The 15,543-nt window shown below is 35.8% G+C and overlaps 1 protein-coding gene and 1 pseudogene across 1 annotated transcript in view; both read right to left on the bottom strand.

Moving 5' to 3' along the window:
• Window positions 1–15,359, bottom strand: part of LOC136808235 (regulator of G-protein signaling 7-like) — a 35,255-nt gene extending 19,896 nt beyond the window's left edge. Inside the window, exon 1 of the mRNA XM_067064769.1 lies at window positions 14,554–15,359. Within this exon, the coding sequence (XP_066920870.1) occupies window positions 14,554–14,823 (270 nt within the window). The 5' untranslated portion in view covers window positions 14,824–15,359. The remainder of the gene's footprint in view (window positions 1–14,553) is intronic.
• LOC136808234 (uncharacterized) lies at window positions 395–9,599 on the bottom strand (annotated as a pseudogene).
• Window positions 15,360–15,543: the final 184 nt, after the last annotated feature.

The raw sequence follows: 15,543 nt of genomic DNA, 5'->3' as shown, positions 1-15,543 counted from the left end.
AAAACTAATGAATATCTAACGATTCGGGTATCAAAATTGGGGAAAGAATATAAAAAGTTGATCAAAGCTAAATCTTCTCATTTGGTATTCGATTAAAAGTACCAAGCAAACCCGCTTTTATAAAGAAAGCTGAATAAATATAACAATTCTGCACAAATACGTTGCATACATTTAAACTTTATACAATGATAGTTGGGAGGTAAAACATGACTTAAATCTGCTTAATTGATTTAAAAATTGCACAGCTGGCATCCAGTCAAAAAAAATGAAAATGTTTATGTCTCCAAAGTACAGGGTAGAGAAGAAAAATGTGGTCAATCTAAAGATTTGCTATTTGCAGAGCAATCGCTGCCCTAGGAATTCTAAAAATGTGACATCTTTAGAAGCTATTGTTTCTATAATAATCTATGGAGGGGATTGAACTTAAGAAATGTTTCTTATCAAATCAAGTACCAGAAGAATTTGGTAAACATTGGCATACTGATGCTTGAACCTCTGTTCCGAATTTCAATCACATACTTTTTTTTCAAGGTTCAGGGACTTGGTATAAGAGAAGTGTCTCGGCGAAATTCAGAAAAAATAAATACAATTCTTATAGTATTAATTGCTCAAGAAGGAACAAATTCTTTGATTGACAATATTGTTGACAATATGGACAATAATTTGTCCACCCTGTATGTCGCTTCAAATGTCGTCAGAAAGCATTTTTTCATGCCAATTGAGAAAATGACGCAAATAAAAAGTACATAATCTGATAGCTTTTGATTTTGGTTTACGAATAACTCTGCCTAGGAAAATAATGGGATCCAAAAATTTGGAGAAGTCCTCGGAACCATTATAGGTAACTGTAGGGCAAATATAAAAAAAACTATCTAATTAATCTCCCTTCCAGTCCCTTCAAGTCTGATTACGAAACGCGTGCACACAAATCGTACCAAAATAAAAACAATCTAAAAATAAAATAATAACAGTTTGCAGATAAACATTTTCAAAAAATCTTGATTTTTTCTTTAAATTATTTAAAAATTATGATGTTCAAATTCTGGCTGTATCTTGAAAATAAAAACCTTAGATAACATTGGCACAAATCATAGCATTTAAATTTTTCAGAAAAGATTATCGGGGGCGGCCGAAACAGTCATTTATTTAAATACTTTAAGTTTCAACTTCGTACGAATGGGGTAAAAATTCACAGCCAATACAAAAAAAAAGACTCTTGTTATTGTACTAATTAGTCACATTACTAATTAGTAAAACAAAAAAATAAAAAAAATAAAAAACGTTTAATCATAAAATGAAAAATATAAAATCAAGCTTTAAGGCCTTCCAAAGGACTGTCCCTTACAGAGGGCGGTCAAAAAGATGTTCTTAAAATCTGCATATGTTTCAATGTGACTAACTGGCAATGAAAATTCTCTTGAACATGCGTGTACGTAGGGGTAGCAAATTGTATGTTCTGGATATCTTGAGTAGCAGTCATAGTCGAATTTTAAGGGTATTGATAACGGTTCACCGAAGAGTGGCCTATGTTTTTGGCCCGTTAACCACCCTAAGATTCCTTTGATTGATAGATCAGGTACAATAACATTATGGTTTGATGATTCATTGGTGTTTCGTCGTCGAGCTCAGCTGAAGCTGCTACCTCAAGATTATCTGGTAAAGAAATTTTTTGGTCTTCTATTTCACAAAAGAAATCTTGAAAGAAATCTAAGACATCCTGTTGAAACTTCCTTCTGTTGGTACCAATAGAATCAAATTGGGGACGAATAATTGACAATAAATAGTTGAAGTCCATTTCTTGGTGTTCTGACGGCACGAATAGTGATTTCATACAGGATTTATGAAGTTTGAGTTCATTCATAAGGCCAAACAATTCAAGACCTTTTGAGATTTCTGACAAGTAGGTTTTTCGGCGTGAAATTATACTTATCATGATCGTTTGTAAAATAGCATCAATGTTCTCCATATTAATCAATCCTGTGTATCCATTTTCTATAATTATGTCGGAAGCAACTGTAGGATCATTTCTGATTGTTTGAAAAATTAATTTGTCACCTTCAGTGAAGTGATTTGAATTCAATTTGTTTATGTTTATCGTATCATCAACAAGCAAATCATAAACACTCTCATGAAAAAATGTAGGAGGGGGGCCACCTTCCAACAAAGAAACAGCAATCATTTGACCAATAAAAAGAAAATTACAATTTTGAACGTCCAACATACTTTCTTTCGGTGCTCCATCAGGAAAGAAATCTGTACCAATTTTGGCCATCAACGTAGTTAAGAATTCTCTTGTGACAGCCCCTGCATCAATACCATTTTCCCCAATATATGTCACCATCAAACGGTTTGTAGGGCTCTGCTTTTTTTGTCGTGACCACACTGAAATCGCGCGATTCAGAGAAAAATTTCTCTGCAAGGTCAAAAAAAATTGCTCATCATAATTAACATTTTTGGATAAATTGTTCAAAATATTGGCTTGATTGTCCTCTTCTACTTGGACAGGGGGGACATTTAAGATTGGTTCTCCTTGCGGCACAGGGGTACTGTCTGGGTGTGAACTTGCCGATTGCAACGAAGTATGGCCTGAGGTTGATCTGGATTGTTGTGCAGAAGTACTGTCTGGGTGTGAATCTGGCAATGGCAAAGCGGTATGGTCTGAGGGTGTTCTCGCTTGTTGTACAGAAGTACTGTCTGGGTGTGAATCTGTCGATGGCAAAGAGGTATGTTGTGAGTCTGTTGAGTGCAAAGAGGATTGAAATGAGGATGACCCAGCTTGTTGGTCGACGGCATCATTAGAAAACGGATGGACAGTCTGTATGGGTGTAAACAGATAACCATCTAGATTTGAAAAATCTGGTTCTTCATCATAGTAAGGAAAGTCAGATTTTGTTCTCTTACTTGGCGGACACTGGTCATTTTTGTCTTCGTCATTCGTTTCGTCTTTTTCATGGTTCTTTGACATCAAACTTTTTTCAATGTGTTCGAGTGTTAATTTATCTGTATCAGATAAAAGGCAAAGATTCATATCTTTGTATTCTATTCCACTGTCCTCCCTGTACTTTGACAATATAAAATCTGTAGTCGTTCCTGGTATAAAATAGGCAATGACTCCGGTTTCGTAAGCTAGGTGATACAGTTCCTCGGAGTCCAAGGTTCCAGGAAAATAATCCTCTATTCTCTTTTTCGCAAGTTTCAATGTTTGATCATAAGTCGATTCTGGAGATAGCTTAAGACTAATTCTTTTTTTGTGTATTTTTTTCAAAATACCACCTTTATGCCATGCTAAGACACCAACAAAGATTCCAACATCATCCGTTTTTTTCTTTCCTTTCCCTGATTTTGTAACTCGCTGAAACCAAGCTGAAGATTTCGATTTGGCGAATTCCTTATAAGTGAGCACGTTTCCTAAAAGAAAAAGAAAACAATAAAGTAAAATAAAAAACACAGTCATTCATCTGCATTTGATAAAACCTTCAACGCAGAGTATTTTGGATCATGGTGTCCCTCAGGTTTTCAGGTTCCCCCATCTGAGGACTAAAACTACCTATTTGGTCTTCTCCCCCACCTACCCATTTCCCGGGGTTCCCCATTAGGACCATAATAACCTAACAAAAATAACAATTTCCTGCAATGACCACACGAATGCTAGAAAAATAGACACATTTTCAATCATCTATTTATTATACCTAATTTTTGCTCTTTCTACCCCCACTTTCCATAAAGTTTTCTGAAATCCCCCATTTTTTCAAGGTGAAAATATTCACTTCCCTCCAGGACAAAAGTTGATTCACTCTATCTTCCTTAAAGAATAGGTTTGCCGCCAAACAGGGGGGGGGGGCACGCAGTTACTACAAGACAGTATGACACTTACTACCGTGGTGGTACTGTATTTAGAAGTTATGAAAACAGTTACTACACAGTGTAGTAACTGCTGTTTAGGGGTGGTGCCAAACACTAAAACTAGCACTTTTGGTGTAGTAAGTGCTTATATTTTAATTCTTTTTAAAGAACTTTCAATTCTTTGTTAAAAAAAATATTTTTGTTATAAATGGACGAAAAAAAATTTGAAATTTTTCTCAGACCCAACTTTGAAATTATGCTTTCCGTAATTATCATTAAAATGTTCTCAACAGCTGTTAACCAAGTAAATCAAAAGAAAATCTAGCACAAAATGGCTTTAGGTTGAAAAATAATCGCAATTTAGGGTAATTTCGAGCATGTTTTTGATGATATCACTCAAAAACAGGGGTGGTACCTGGAAATCTTTTCAGAAAACAGTTACTACCAAGGTGTAGTAACTGCAAAGGGTGGTGGTCCTGAAAAAAAGTGTTGAAAAAGCACTTACTACACATCATGTCTTGTAGTAACTGCGTGCCCCCCCCCCCCTGCGCCAAAAGATATTTTCTCCAGCGCAAGAGTGCGACAATTTAAATAATATACAGAATCCCCATTATGAAAAATCTGCATCACTTTTTTTTATCTTCACGTCACATCTGGACAGGATTGTGAGTCGAACTGCGTCCGTAAAGCCCTTCACACACAATTTCACTCAAATACCATAGTAAATGTCTTAATTTGGAACTTTTTTCAAATTTTAGCAAAAAAACAATCAAAACTGAGTCATCCTTAGGACCCGTTTTTCTAATCTCAACGGCACATTCCTGTTGAACCACACGGGGTGGTTCCTTCCTAGGCTTCGTGCTCATGGTTCGTCTTTTGGTTGCTTTTACTTTTGTGATTTTTCTTAGCCTAGAAGTCTCTAGAAATTATCAAGACAACAAAAAGTCAAAATCAAAAACAGTCTCCAAAGGGGAGGGTTTTTTAACATTAGAAAGTCAAAAATGGCAAAAATTAAATAAAGAGTAAGAAATAGTTTCTGAAACATAGACCCTCTCCAAGGGTTTACCCTCTCCAAGGGTTTACATCAGTTTTCACTACCAATATTACAATCATGGACAAAAGGTTGTGGACAAATGAAATTTCAGTGAAAATGATGAGAAATAGAGCAGAATGACTCTTCAATGTGTCTGAAAAAGGAGGGAAGTTAAGAAAAAGGAGGGAAGTTAAGAAAAAGGAGGGAAGTTAAGAAAAACACTTTGGAAGTCGTTGCATTGCTTTTGAATTGCTTTTGAGCAAAAATCAGCGTTTCGATACTGGTGTAAGCCAGTTAATCAAGCCCTTGTGGTTAGACTGCGGTGGGTGACTTTCAAAGACTTTGAATAGCTTTGGATGGGTTTGGAAAGCACACAGAACCTCTTGGGAACATGTTTTTGATCGATATTGAAGTATTTTGCAAATATTGCAGAAGTCTACAAACCTTTTGTCCATATGATTGTATGCAGAATTGAATATGGTGTGTATATGATTTTGTATTTTGCCTGCCTTTATTTTTAGTAAAATATTGGAAGGAGTCCCCTTTACAACAAAAAAATTGTCAGGGTCAGGCGTAGTGTTTTAAGCAAATTTTAATTTTTATGTGTTTCTGCCTTCCCTTGTTTTCCCCAGCTTTTTGCACTAAATAACCTATTGTACGAATAAATAAGATTTAAGTTACTTAAAACTTACTATATAGTCTGGCAGAATTAAGATTCGACCTTGAAAAAATTTCCGCACTAACTTTAACATACTTAGAGCCTCACAGTGAGGCCCATGGGGAAAATATTTGGTGAAAAACAACTTTTAAGGCCCATTTTCGCTATAAAACCCTTTAAAAGCGCTTCGCTAGCAATGGTAGTTGCCTTTTTTTAAAACAATCAATAAACGCCCCTGTCTCTAAAATGTGGGGAGGGGATTTCCCAATTTTATTTCTAAAAACCACAATGATTAAACAGTGCCATCGAAAGCCCTTGGGCGAAAGCACGTGGAGATTGCGCTGACTTTGAAATACTTTGAATAGCTTTGATAGGTTTGTAGCGTTGCTGATAACCAGTAGAGTGCTCAGAAAGTTATCAATTTTAGGGCAAAAAAGTACACTTAAGGCTTGATTTTACCAAAAGCTTTTCCCAAGGGCCTCACTGTGAGGCTCTGAGTATGTTTAATATGCATAAAATTCTGCTTCTAACGGTACCAAGAAAGATAGTGCGGAATTTTTTCAAGGTTCACCCATGTTTTATCACATTTCAGCCTAGCCTGGAGATCCATGCTATGATTTCTTATTCTATATACTGATGGCGAAATAATAGCATGGTACGGGCTGACAGTTTGAATTTCCCATATCCTAATAACGGTTGAAAACACAGCCAATCAAATCCTGTTATTGTTTCACTGGTCACACTTTTTTAAAGAAAGCGCAACTTCCGAAATTTGGTTTTTATTTTAGTAAGTGAGGACAGCGTTAAATTCGAATTTCCCACTGTAATTTTTTTTAGGCCAAAATCGGACTCACAGCTCTGACCCGTCAAGTATTCATCAGATTTAAAAGAAATAAGCAGACGGGTTCCTGTCTAATTTCAGCCAGACTAATATTTCAGGAAAACATCAAAGAGAACCTAATTTTGGGTTTTAGGCGGGGGAGAGGGTTAAGCTTACTTTAAATTTCTATTCTTAATGACAGAAGCATTTTTTGTCAAAGCACAAAATTATCAAATTAGGAAAATGCTTTCCAGCTTTTAGTAGCAATCAAGGTCAGTCGGCTGGCAGGAACATGTTATCCTATGTTATCTTGAATTTTAAGATTATGTTTATGTTTCTACACTTTTAAAAACTCGATACCTTTTTTATCATGAACTTTGGCATGCTCTTTCTCCTGCACCCTTGGATATGTTGTAGGTCCTATGGAAATCAAAAAATCAGACAACAATTTAATAGAGTGATTACAAAATAAACAATAGTATTTAAATCCAAAAAATATTTATGTAACTCACGCACGGGTAAAAAACCCCCATTCGATACCGATTTCACTCAGAAACATTTAATTAACAAAAAAATTAGCTCAAAGATCTTAAATAAAAAAAAATTTGAAAAATTATTTTGCCATGGACATAAGTTTTCCAAAATGAACTAAACAAACCGGTATATTTCTGGCATTTTTTAAATTCACCTTTTTTGTTTTGAACTTCTGAACTTCTTCTGTCTTGAACTTCTGAACTGTCATCTTCCAACTTTAGACCTACGAAAAGAAAAAATCAGCATAAGCTATGCAGGACAAAGACTGATAATAGTTCAACATACACAATCAAGGGTCCCTTGAAGATGGATTTTATGTTGCAAAGATAAGTACTTTTGAAAAAAATGGATCTAAGAAGATCAAAATATGGTAGGGTGTCAAAATGTCCTGAAAATACCACTCCTGAGCACTTTTCTGAAATGGGTTGGTGGTATGCAAAGAATTCTCAAAGCTTATTTAGTAAAACATGTGAAAACAAATGGAAAGTCACTATGCCAGTTTTGTGGGTTGTATATTTTGGGTAAGCTGCAGTTTTTACAAGCTCTTATTTGATTCGGTGGGTCATAAAGATGCAGTAAAAACAATTTTGTTACTTTTTCTAAAGAACGCGCCATCTCTATTACCTCAGATAACCAATCAGTGAAGTAAAAACTTCAGTCCATATTTTTTGGTCTTTGTGTGTATGATTTTAAGGCATTCCCTATTTTTTGAATTATTTTATATGATTGTAAAATCGAAAGTTAGGGTTCATAAAACATCAGTCATGATTTCGGCTGCAATGACATGGTTACGAAACCGATTTTTGTCAATCATACTGATCATAGTTCGCACCCCCCTTTATAAGGGGGGTAACAATGTTCTTACAAATCTCTGAAAGGGGGGGGGGTAAGAGAATTTTTTGTAGAAAGGGGGAAATTTTCAGAAAGGGGAAGGTTCATCTAGAAAGGGGGGGTTGGGATGTCAATTATGATTTTTTGTGTTTTCCCAAAAATAGAAGTTTGATTTTTGATTTAAAATGCAATCCAATGTCTTCTTTCTTTATTGTTTAGTATGTTCGAAACATTCGATTCAAAATGATTTTTTATTTTAAAGTTTTATTTTTTCTTGCTTTTTCACCGGTATAATCATGGTAGGATTTGAAAAATTTGAAAGGGGTAGCATCAAATTTTAAAATAGGGGAGAACCTAGGGTAGGGGTAGTGACCCCCTTTCAAACTATGTCAATAAGAAAGGGTTGAAGGTGAATGCAAAGAATTATCGAGACCATCTCAAAATGAGGCTTTTTCCATAGTGTATCCACGGCAAAATTGGATCTTCATTCAGGATGGCGCATCCTCCCAAACTAGCAATCTAATCCAAGGATTCTTAAAAGAAACCATCCCCAGGTGCTTTGTAAATAAAAACGAATGGCCACCCAAGTCTCCTGATTCAAACTCACTGGACTATTTCTTTTGGGATCGAGTTAAGGCAGAAGTCTACAAAGGTCGTTTAAACAACCCATTCATATCAGAAGAAGAGATGATTCGGAAAGTAAAGTCAGTATGGAATAAGTGTGCGTCTGATCTTACTCTGATTCGCAAGGCTATGAAACAGTTCACGAGCTGCCTTCAAACTGTCCAGCAGTGCAATGGATCTTCATTAAAAAACATTTTAGCTAATCTTCAAATATTTTATTGCTTTTTCGACGTTTTGATTTCATTTCTAGTTTGTTTATGATTGTCAAATAGGAAAGAAAAAATCTGACTTTTTTGACATCAGTTTTTTGGTCTGTGAACAAGAGAAAAATGAACATCATCTACAAAAAAATCTATCATTGAAATTGTATTTGGTCAATCTACCTGAAATTTTGAGAAATGATTGGAAACAGCCTCTTCTGAGCCTGTACTAAATTTGAAAAAGGCCCGTTAACTATTATTGTAATATTATTGTTAACTAAATTTGTACCTTAAACTTGGAAAAATAGGGGCGTCTTTTAAAGCACACCCAGTATATCCTAGTTATCGCATGTCTTTTTCATTTGATGACTTATTTCTTGTCAACCCAAAAAAATATTTTTAGTTCTATCCATTTTTTGTTTTGTTTTCATTGCCCCGTTGCTTCTGTATTCTTTTGTCTTTTTAAATTTTAAAACTTTTCGAACAAAAAGCATTTGAAAATGATTTTGGAAAACCAGATTGTAATACAAATTTGGTTTTCAGGACTGACGAGTTGCTTTTAGAAATTCAATGCAGGGACTCCTGACCAATGAAGTATAAGCCCGAAGGGCTAGAAGTCAATCTCTTTGGTAGGATTTGAAGCCAACAAATCCTACCAAAGTTGCACGGCCTTGAGCGGCTCGACTGTTTTTTACACAAATGACAGATTGAAACTAAAATTTACCGCTAAATTTTGAAAAAAATATCAATCGCAAACAAAGGAATTGCTAGATTCAATCTGTTGTCAAAAAGACAGACCTGGTGGGGACTCTACAAATCAAACTACTTACTTGTTCCACATCCACCACAAAAATTTGCCTTCTCGCCACAATCAATGCCACAGTTGAAGCAAAAAACCATTGTATTATTATTTTTTTAAACTGCTTGAAAGTCAAAAGGTTAGTGAAGATTTCCCAAAAGTTGTTTGGTTCTGAATTAAAATTTTCCCTTCACATTGGCTGTTAACATTGCTACAATTTTGTCGCATATAGGACAAATTTTTAGCTGTAAAACCTGTGGAAAAAATTAAAAACAGGAAAATAGCTAGTAAAGTGTGATGAAACTATTCTTTTCTTGAAACCTGACCCCTAGAGGTCAAAAACGCCAAAAGAAGTTTAAAATTTTTGAATCAATTTCATGCAAATCACCCAGAAGTGCTACTGTAGTAGTAATAATGCATATCTCACAACTAACATGCTGTCGGCAGTAAAACAGCAAAATGACTTGGTAAAAAATTCTCTCACAAAAAAAATCATCCAGAAAATTACCGAAAGTTGGTCTCATGTCGACATCCCTTTTCTAATTTCAACACCCTTCTTTAGAGAATGAACAACAGCAAGTCAAGTTTGGAATCGCTGATTAAAACTAATCCACCAGAGAGGAAAGAATCTTAGTCTATCAACGATTCCGACCTTTTTATTATCCCTATCTGTCTGTGTGTAGAAGGGTGTCGAAATTAGGAGACCGATGTCGATATTAGACCAACTTACACGTTACGGTAAGTCCCATGAGTGACCTTAAAATTTAGCAGATTTTCTCAACTGCGAAATTCAATCACTGCAAGAATTACTTTAGACGTACTGCTGTATTGCTGTGTAAGAGTCATTTATTGGTGCGGGGATGATTCTTCTGAGGCACAAACAGCAAATGGGAATTTGAATTGCCAGGGCATGACTATGTTCAGGTGTTGAATCTAGCAAACTGCATTTAAATAAATACGGAGACAAATGCCCCTTAATTTTTGTGTCTTTTACCAGACGATCTCAATCGAACGGAATCGACGATCGAACCAGTCAAACCAAATCGAACGCAATCGACCAATTGAAATTCGATTGTCAAACGCAATCGAATCTCAATCGAACGTCAAAATTCTGGGTAATATTCCATTGGTTCGATTGTTGTTTGACTGGTATGATCGTTGATTCCGTTCGATTGAGGTCGTCTGGCTTTATTCTTGCAGCTTCCCAACATCCAAGCTCTGAAACATCACAAGCCGAATGAAATTACTTTCGATTTCCATCCCGTAGAAATTATGCGATGAACAATCCGGGGGTTAATGAATCGACGATCGAACGCAATCGAATGCAATTGAACATCAATCGAATGCAATTGAATATCAATCGAATCTGAAAATTGCGGTGATATTCGATTGCGTTCGACAATCGAATTTCAATCGGTCGATTGCGTTCGATTTGGTTTGACTGGTTCGATCGTTGATTCGTTGATTGAGATCGTCTGGCCCGTCTGGCTTTTACCTTTGATTTCAAGCTGAAAATCTTTCAAAAGTGAGAAAGTGAGCTCACAAAAGCAAACCAAAAACAAGTGAAAAATGGTTTATACGTGTTCTTCCTTTGTCAAAAGTTGGAGAAAACATGCAGTTGGTATCATATCAGACATCATGATGATGATGACAAACCGCAAAATAGCAGCAGTACACCCGCCACCCCTCTACTGCATATATGGCTCAAAAGTTTACTAAGTGCGTTTGGCTAGGGATGACACAACCCTAATTTCTAATTACCTCTGGTCTGATGCCTGATTTAAGGCTATCTGGAATAAATAGAAATCTGAATAGCTGATTTGAGAAGCTGAAAGACTGAGACTGACTGACTGGAAATTTGAAAAGCAGACAGAGTCAGTTACAGTTGTCGGTTGTCAGTGATTGGCAAAAAAATACCCCTCATGCATATCGCTCTGATTAGCAGCTTCGTATCGAACCTTTCTAGAAAACAGCAACACAGTACAACATCAACGACTTTGGTGACTTTTCACCTTTCAATATTCAATCTGCATACAACACAACCATATTCCCCATACCATGCTTTACCTTACAATCTCCATGGTTTCATTTTGTTTACGATTTTGAAATTGGCGGGATAAAAATTTTAAAATCGAGTGACGAAATTCAAAATGGAGCGACGAAATTCAAAATGGAGCGACGAAATTCAAAATGGAGTGACGAAATTCAAAATGGAGCGACGAAATTCAAAATAGCGTGAGAATAAAAAATTTAGAGTGACAGTTGTGGGCCACCGTATTTTTCAACCTAGATTTTCGAAAATTCCAACCTTGTTAAATTTGGATTTTGGCTTTTTTCCAACTGAATTTTAAAAAATTCCAACCTTGTTAAATTTGGATTTTGGCTTTTTTCAACCTAGATTTTCGAAAATTCCAACCTTGTTTTCCAACTGAATTTTAAAAAATTCCAACCTTGTTAAAGTTTGGATTTTCGCTTTTTTCAACCGCGATTTTCGAAAATTCCAACCTTGTTTAAGTTTGAATTTTGGCTTTTTTCAACCTCGATTTTGGAAAGTTCCAACCTTGTTTAAGCTTGGATTTTGGCTTTTTTCCAACTGAATTTTTTAAAAATTCCAACCTTGTTTAAGCTTGGATTTTGGCTTTTTTCCAACTGAATTTTCAAAAATTCCAAGACATGGAAAATGCAACATTTCCAACCTTGGACAATGTCCCACATTTTCAGGTTGGATTTTACATTGGATTTTATCTTTTTTCCAACTAAGAAAACTTGAAATTTCCAACCTTGGAAATCGAAAATTTTTTCCTGTGGTTACAACTCACATAATGACTGAAAATCATGATTTTTCCATAGATAATATGAAAGTTTTACATAATAGTAATTATCGGATCGATGAAGAGCTTTATATAAAAGAAACGCTGATCATAAGGGACCTCAAACCGGACTTGAATGAGCATGTCTCTTCATTCCCCCTTGAGCTCTTTTAGGATGTATGCGTTCCTTTGTGAAATTTAACAACTTGTAATTACCTGGTAGTAATTTTTTAATTTTGTGATTTTTTTGAATGTTGTAAATTGAAATTCATTTTTTTTTTTTTTTTACTATACTTGTGATCATGGTGCAAAGAAGACACCGAAACGTCAAACAATGAATAAAATTAAATTTTTAGTTTTCACTTTTTTTATCAAATTTATCTGGCCCAGCAAGAAATTTTTTCAAAAAAAAATTCATTGCGCGGGCCGCTCGCTTGGAAATTTTCCGCCGTGACAAAAAGTCAGAAGTGCGCAGTGTCACTTGAGCCTTCTGGGCCATTGACCCTAGACAGTTCTAGTTCATTAATTTTATAAGAACTGGAAGTGCGTGAAAACTAGAAGTGCGTGTTTTGAGCCTTCTGGGCCATCGTAACATTGTAGTCTGATCATCCAGGATTCCCAGATCTCAATTCATGATATGCACTATGCGCCCCCATATGCACCATTGCAATTATGTCTTCCACGGACCCAACAGCTGATTGGTTGAAAGTGTGTGACGTAAATCAGTCAATACGTTACTTACAACCAATCAGCTATTGGGTCCGTAGCCCGTCCGTAGTAATGCCGGAAAAGACATTGTATTGGTGCATATAATCAAATAAATAAGGTTTGCTTGGGGGTAGCTATAATATAGAGTGTCATTTATGAGAGTTTCTCGTTGACGGTGAGATTCAATATTATCGAATACGAATAGGAGCGTGTCAAATAATAAAACGTCGAACTACCAACACCTGTAGAAGTTTCTTTTCAACTTTTTCGTTCACATCACAGTTTAACTGTATGAGTTACAAATGGTAAGATAACCACTTCATTGTGTCTCCTTCCTTCCAGTCCTTCCCCCATTCAATTTACAATGGTTTTATCCTTAATAAATTAACTTAAAACTTCGCTTAAAACTTGGATTTGGTCACCCTCTTCTCTGATGAGTTACCTTCTATTAATAAGCGGAACCCCTCGCTCATCAACCTAATCTTTTGCTCTCGTCGCAATATCGCACAAAAATATCGTATGCCTAAATCATGCGTCGAAAATTGCATTTGTATTCTCTATTCGCGTAGAAACCAAAGGCTTGTCATACCAAGAAAGTATTATAAATTGCCCCATCCAAGCATACCTATGCATAAGAACTAGGCGGACTTTCTTTCGTTTCGCTCTTTCGCTCTTTTCGTTCGCTCATTTTCTTTTCGTTCGCTTATGTGCTTTTTTATGAGCTCTTTAGGTGTGGTCTTTTAATTCGCTTTTCTTTTATTCGCTCATTCGTTCTTTTCATTCGTTCTTTTATTCCCTCTTGCGCTCTCTGTTCGGCAAATTATCAGGCTAACCAAAAGTTGCATGCTATTCTGAGGAGGATTTAGGTGTCTTGTTGATAAGGCTTGTTGAAGAATTCCCTCACTGTGGAGAGGTAATGCTGAGAGAATTGTTAAATTAAAGGAAAGAAGCATCAAAATTACCAGACAAACTTGCGAGACAGCTTCTGAGCTTGAAACGGGTTGTCGAAAATGGTAGTCTAAAAGCGAGGAAAAAAAGAGTTTACACTTCAGAGTTTACAATGTACAGGGACCAAATCATTTGTGGCATTTGGATACAAACCATAAACTTGTAAGATGGAAAAGGTTACTTTGCAGAACTTTACTTTGCGGGAGTGATATTGCAGGATGAATAAAATCCCAAACTGATAATTTGACAAACAAAGAGCGAACTGAAAGAGCGAATATAGAGAGCGAACAAAAAGAGCGAACTGAAAGAGCAAACAAAAAGAGCGAATAAAAGAGCGAACTTAATGCGTTCAGCGAAGGAAAAGAGCAAATTAAAAGAGCAAATTAGCGAACGAAAAGAGCGAATCGAAAGAGCGAACGAGTGAACCGAAAGAGCAAATGATTGAACCGAAAGAAAGAGCGAACGAAAAGAGTGAACCGAGAAAAGAAAAAGAGCGCATCACAATGAAAAAAAGAGCGCATAAAAAGAGCACTTATGGCAGCTATGACTACTGAAGCGTTAGGCTATTCGCCTGATTTGGACTGTGGATAAAAAAGCAGAAAAACTGTAATCTGAAGAAGATTGTGGATAAAAATAAGGCTCAGCGTTGTTCTTGAACGATTCTTAGCATGTTGCAAATTTGAACCTTTGTGATTCTTTTAAAAAGAATTCTTATAAGAAAATAAAGTGAAACTACAACAAGTACCTTCTCACAACCCGCTTTTTGTTCATCTATCGTATGTATCTTATTTTCTTCTTCCCTTCTTTTTAACTCGTCAACAACTGACGCATACCACACAGTCGTCACGCCAGCAGTGTTGGGAACGCTTTTATGTCGTTTATGATTGGAGGTAGTAGGTGATTGATACCCACGCCCTGGCGTTGAAACTTTACGTGAAGGCGTTGGACTGTTTCTACGCGTTGATAACAAAGATTTCATTTCACTGTCACCCAATAGAAATAAAATCTGATCCATTTTGAAAGAGTAAAAAGATCCAATATTGCCAGCCGTATTATACGTTAGAACACACAAAAATGAAATCTATCTAAACAAAGTCATGCTTGTATTTTTAGCACTATCATTTTTTTACAATTTTTGCTTTTTTAAATAATCAAGGGAAAGTGAAAAAGCAAAATCTACAAAATACATATTTACAAATTCGGTGAATTATAACTTGAAAGAAAAACGTGAAAAAATCCGTAAACAGTATTTAGAAAATCCATGTTTTCATGAAAAATGTATGAGTAAAAAAATGTGACATTAGAATTCTCAGCAGTAAGCCTTCACAAATAGAATTCCCGGGTTTCACTCCACTGTTGGGTAGGCGGCGATATTCATCATATGCCGTTATATTTTTCAATACTTGATTTGGAATTATTGTTTTGTATATATTTATTTCATTTGTACAGCTGAGAAAACCATCAACCTTTCACAAGAATTCGTCGTTTGAAAATAGTCTATCTTAACCAAAAGTGGAAAGAAATATCAAGAATAAAAGTCACTCAACACAAAAAAAAAATCGAATGAACGTGATAAATCGTGAGCGCTAATTAAGAATTAAGAGACTACGGGACTGATTTCGAACTTGAACAACCTATCTAATTTAAAGAATATATGGAAACAAACCGCCCTGTCATCCGACCCTGACACTTGGCAATGTGGGAATTCATGATATTCATGACGTAATGTTTTCCA

Source organism: Clytia hemisphaerica, unplaced genomic scaffold (assembly GCF_902728285.1).
Source record: "Clytia hemisphaerica strain Z4C2 unplaced genomic scaffold, Clytia hemisphaerica genome assembly, whole genome shotgun sequence".
Taxonomy (NCBI): Eukaryota; Metazoa; Cnidaria; class Hydrozoa; order Leptothecata; family Clytiidae; genus Clytia; species Clytia hemisphaerica.
Note: the sequence above shows the minus strand (reverse complement) of the source record. Positions and strands in the feature narration are given on the sequence as shown.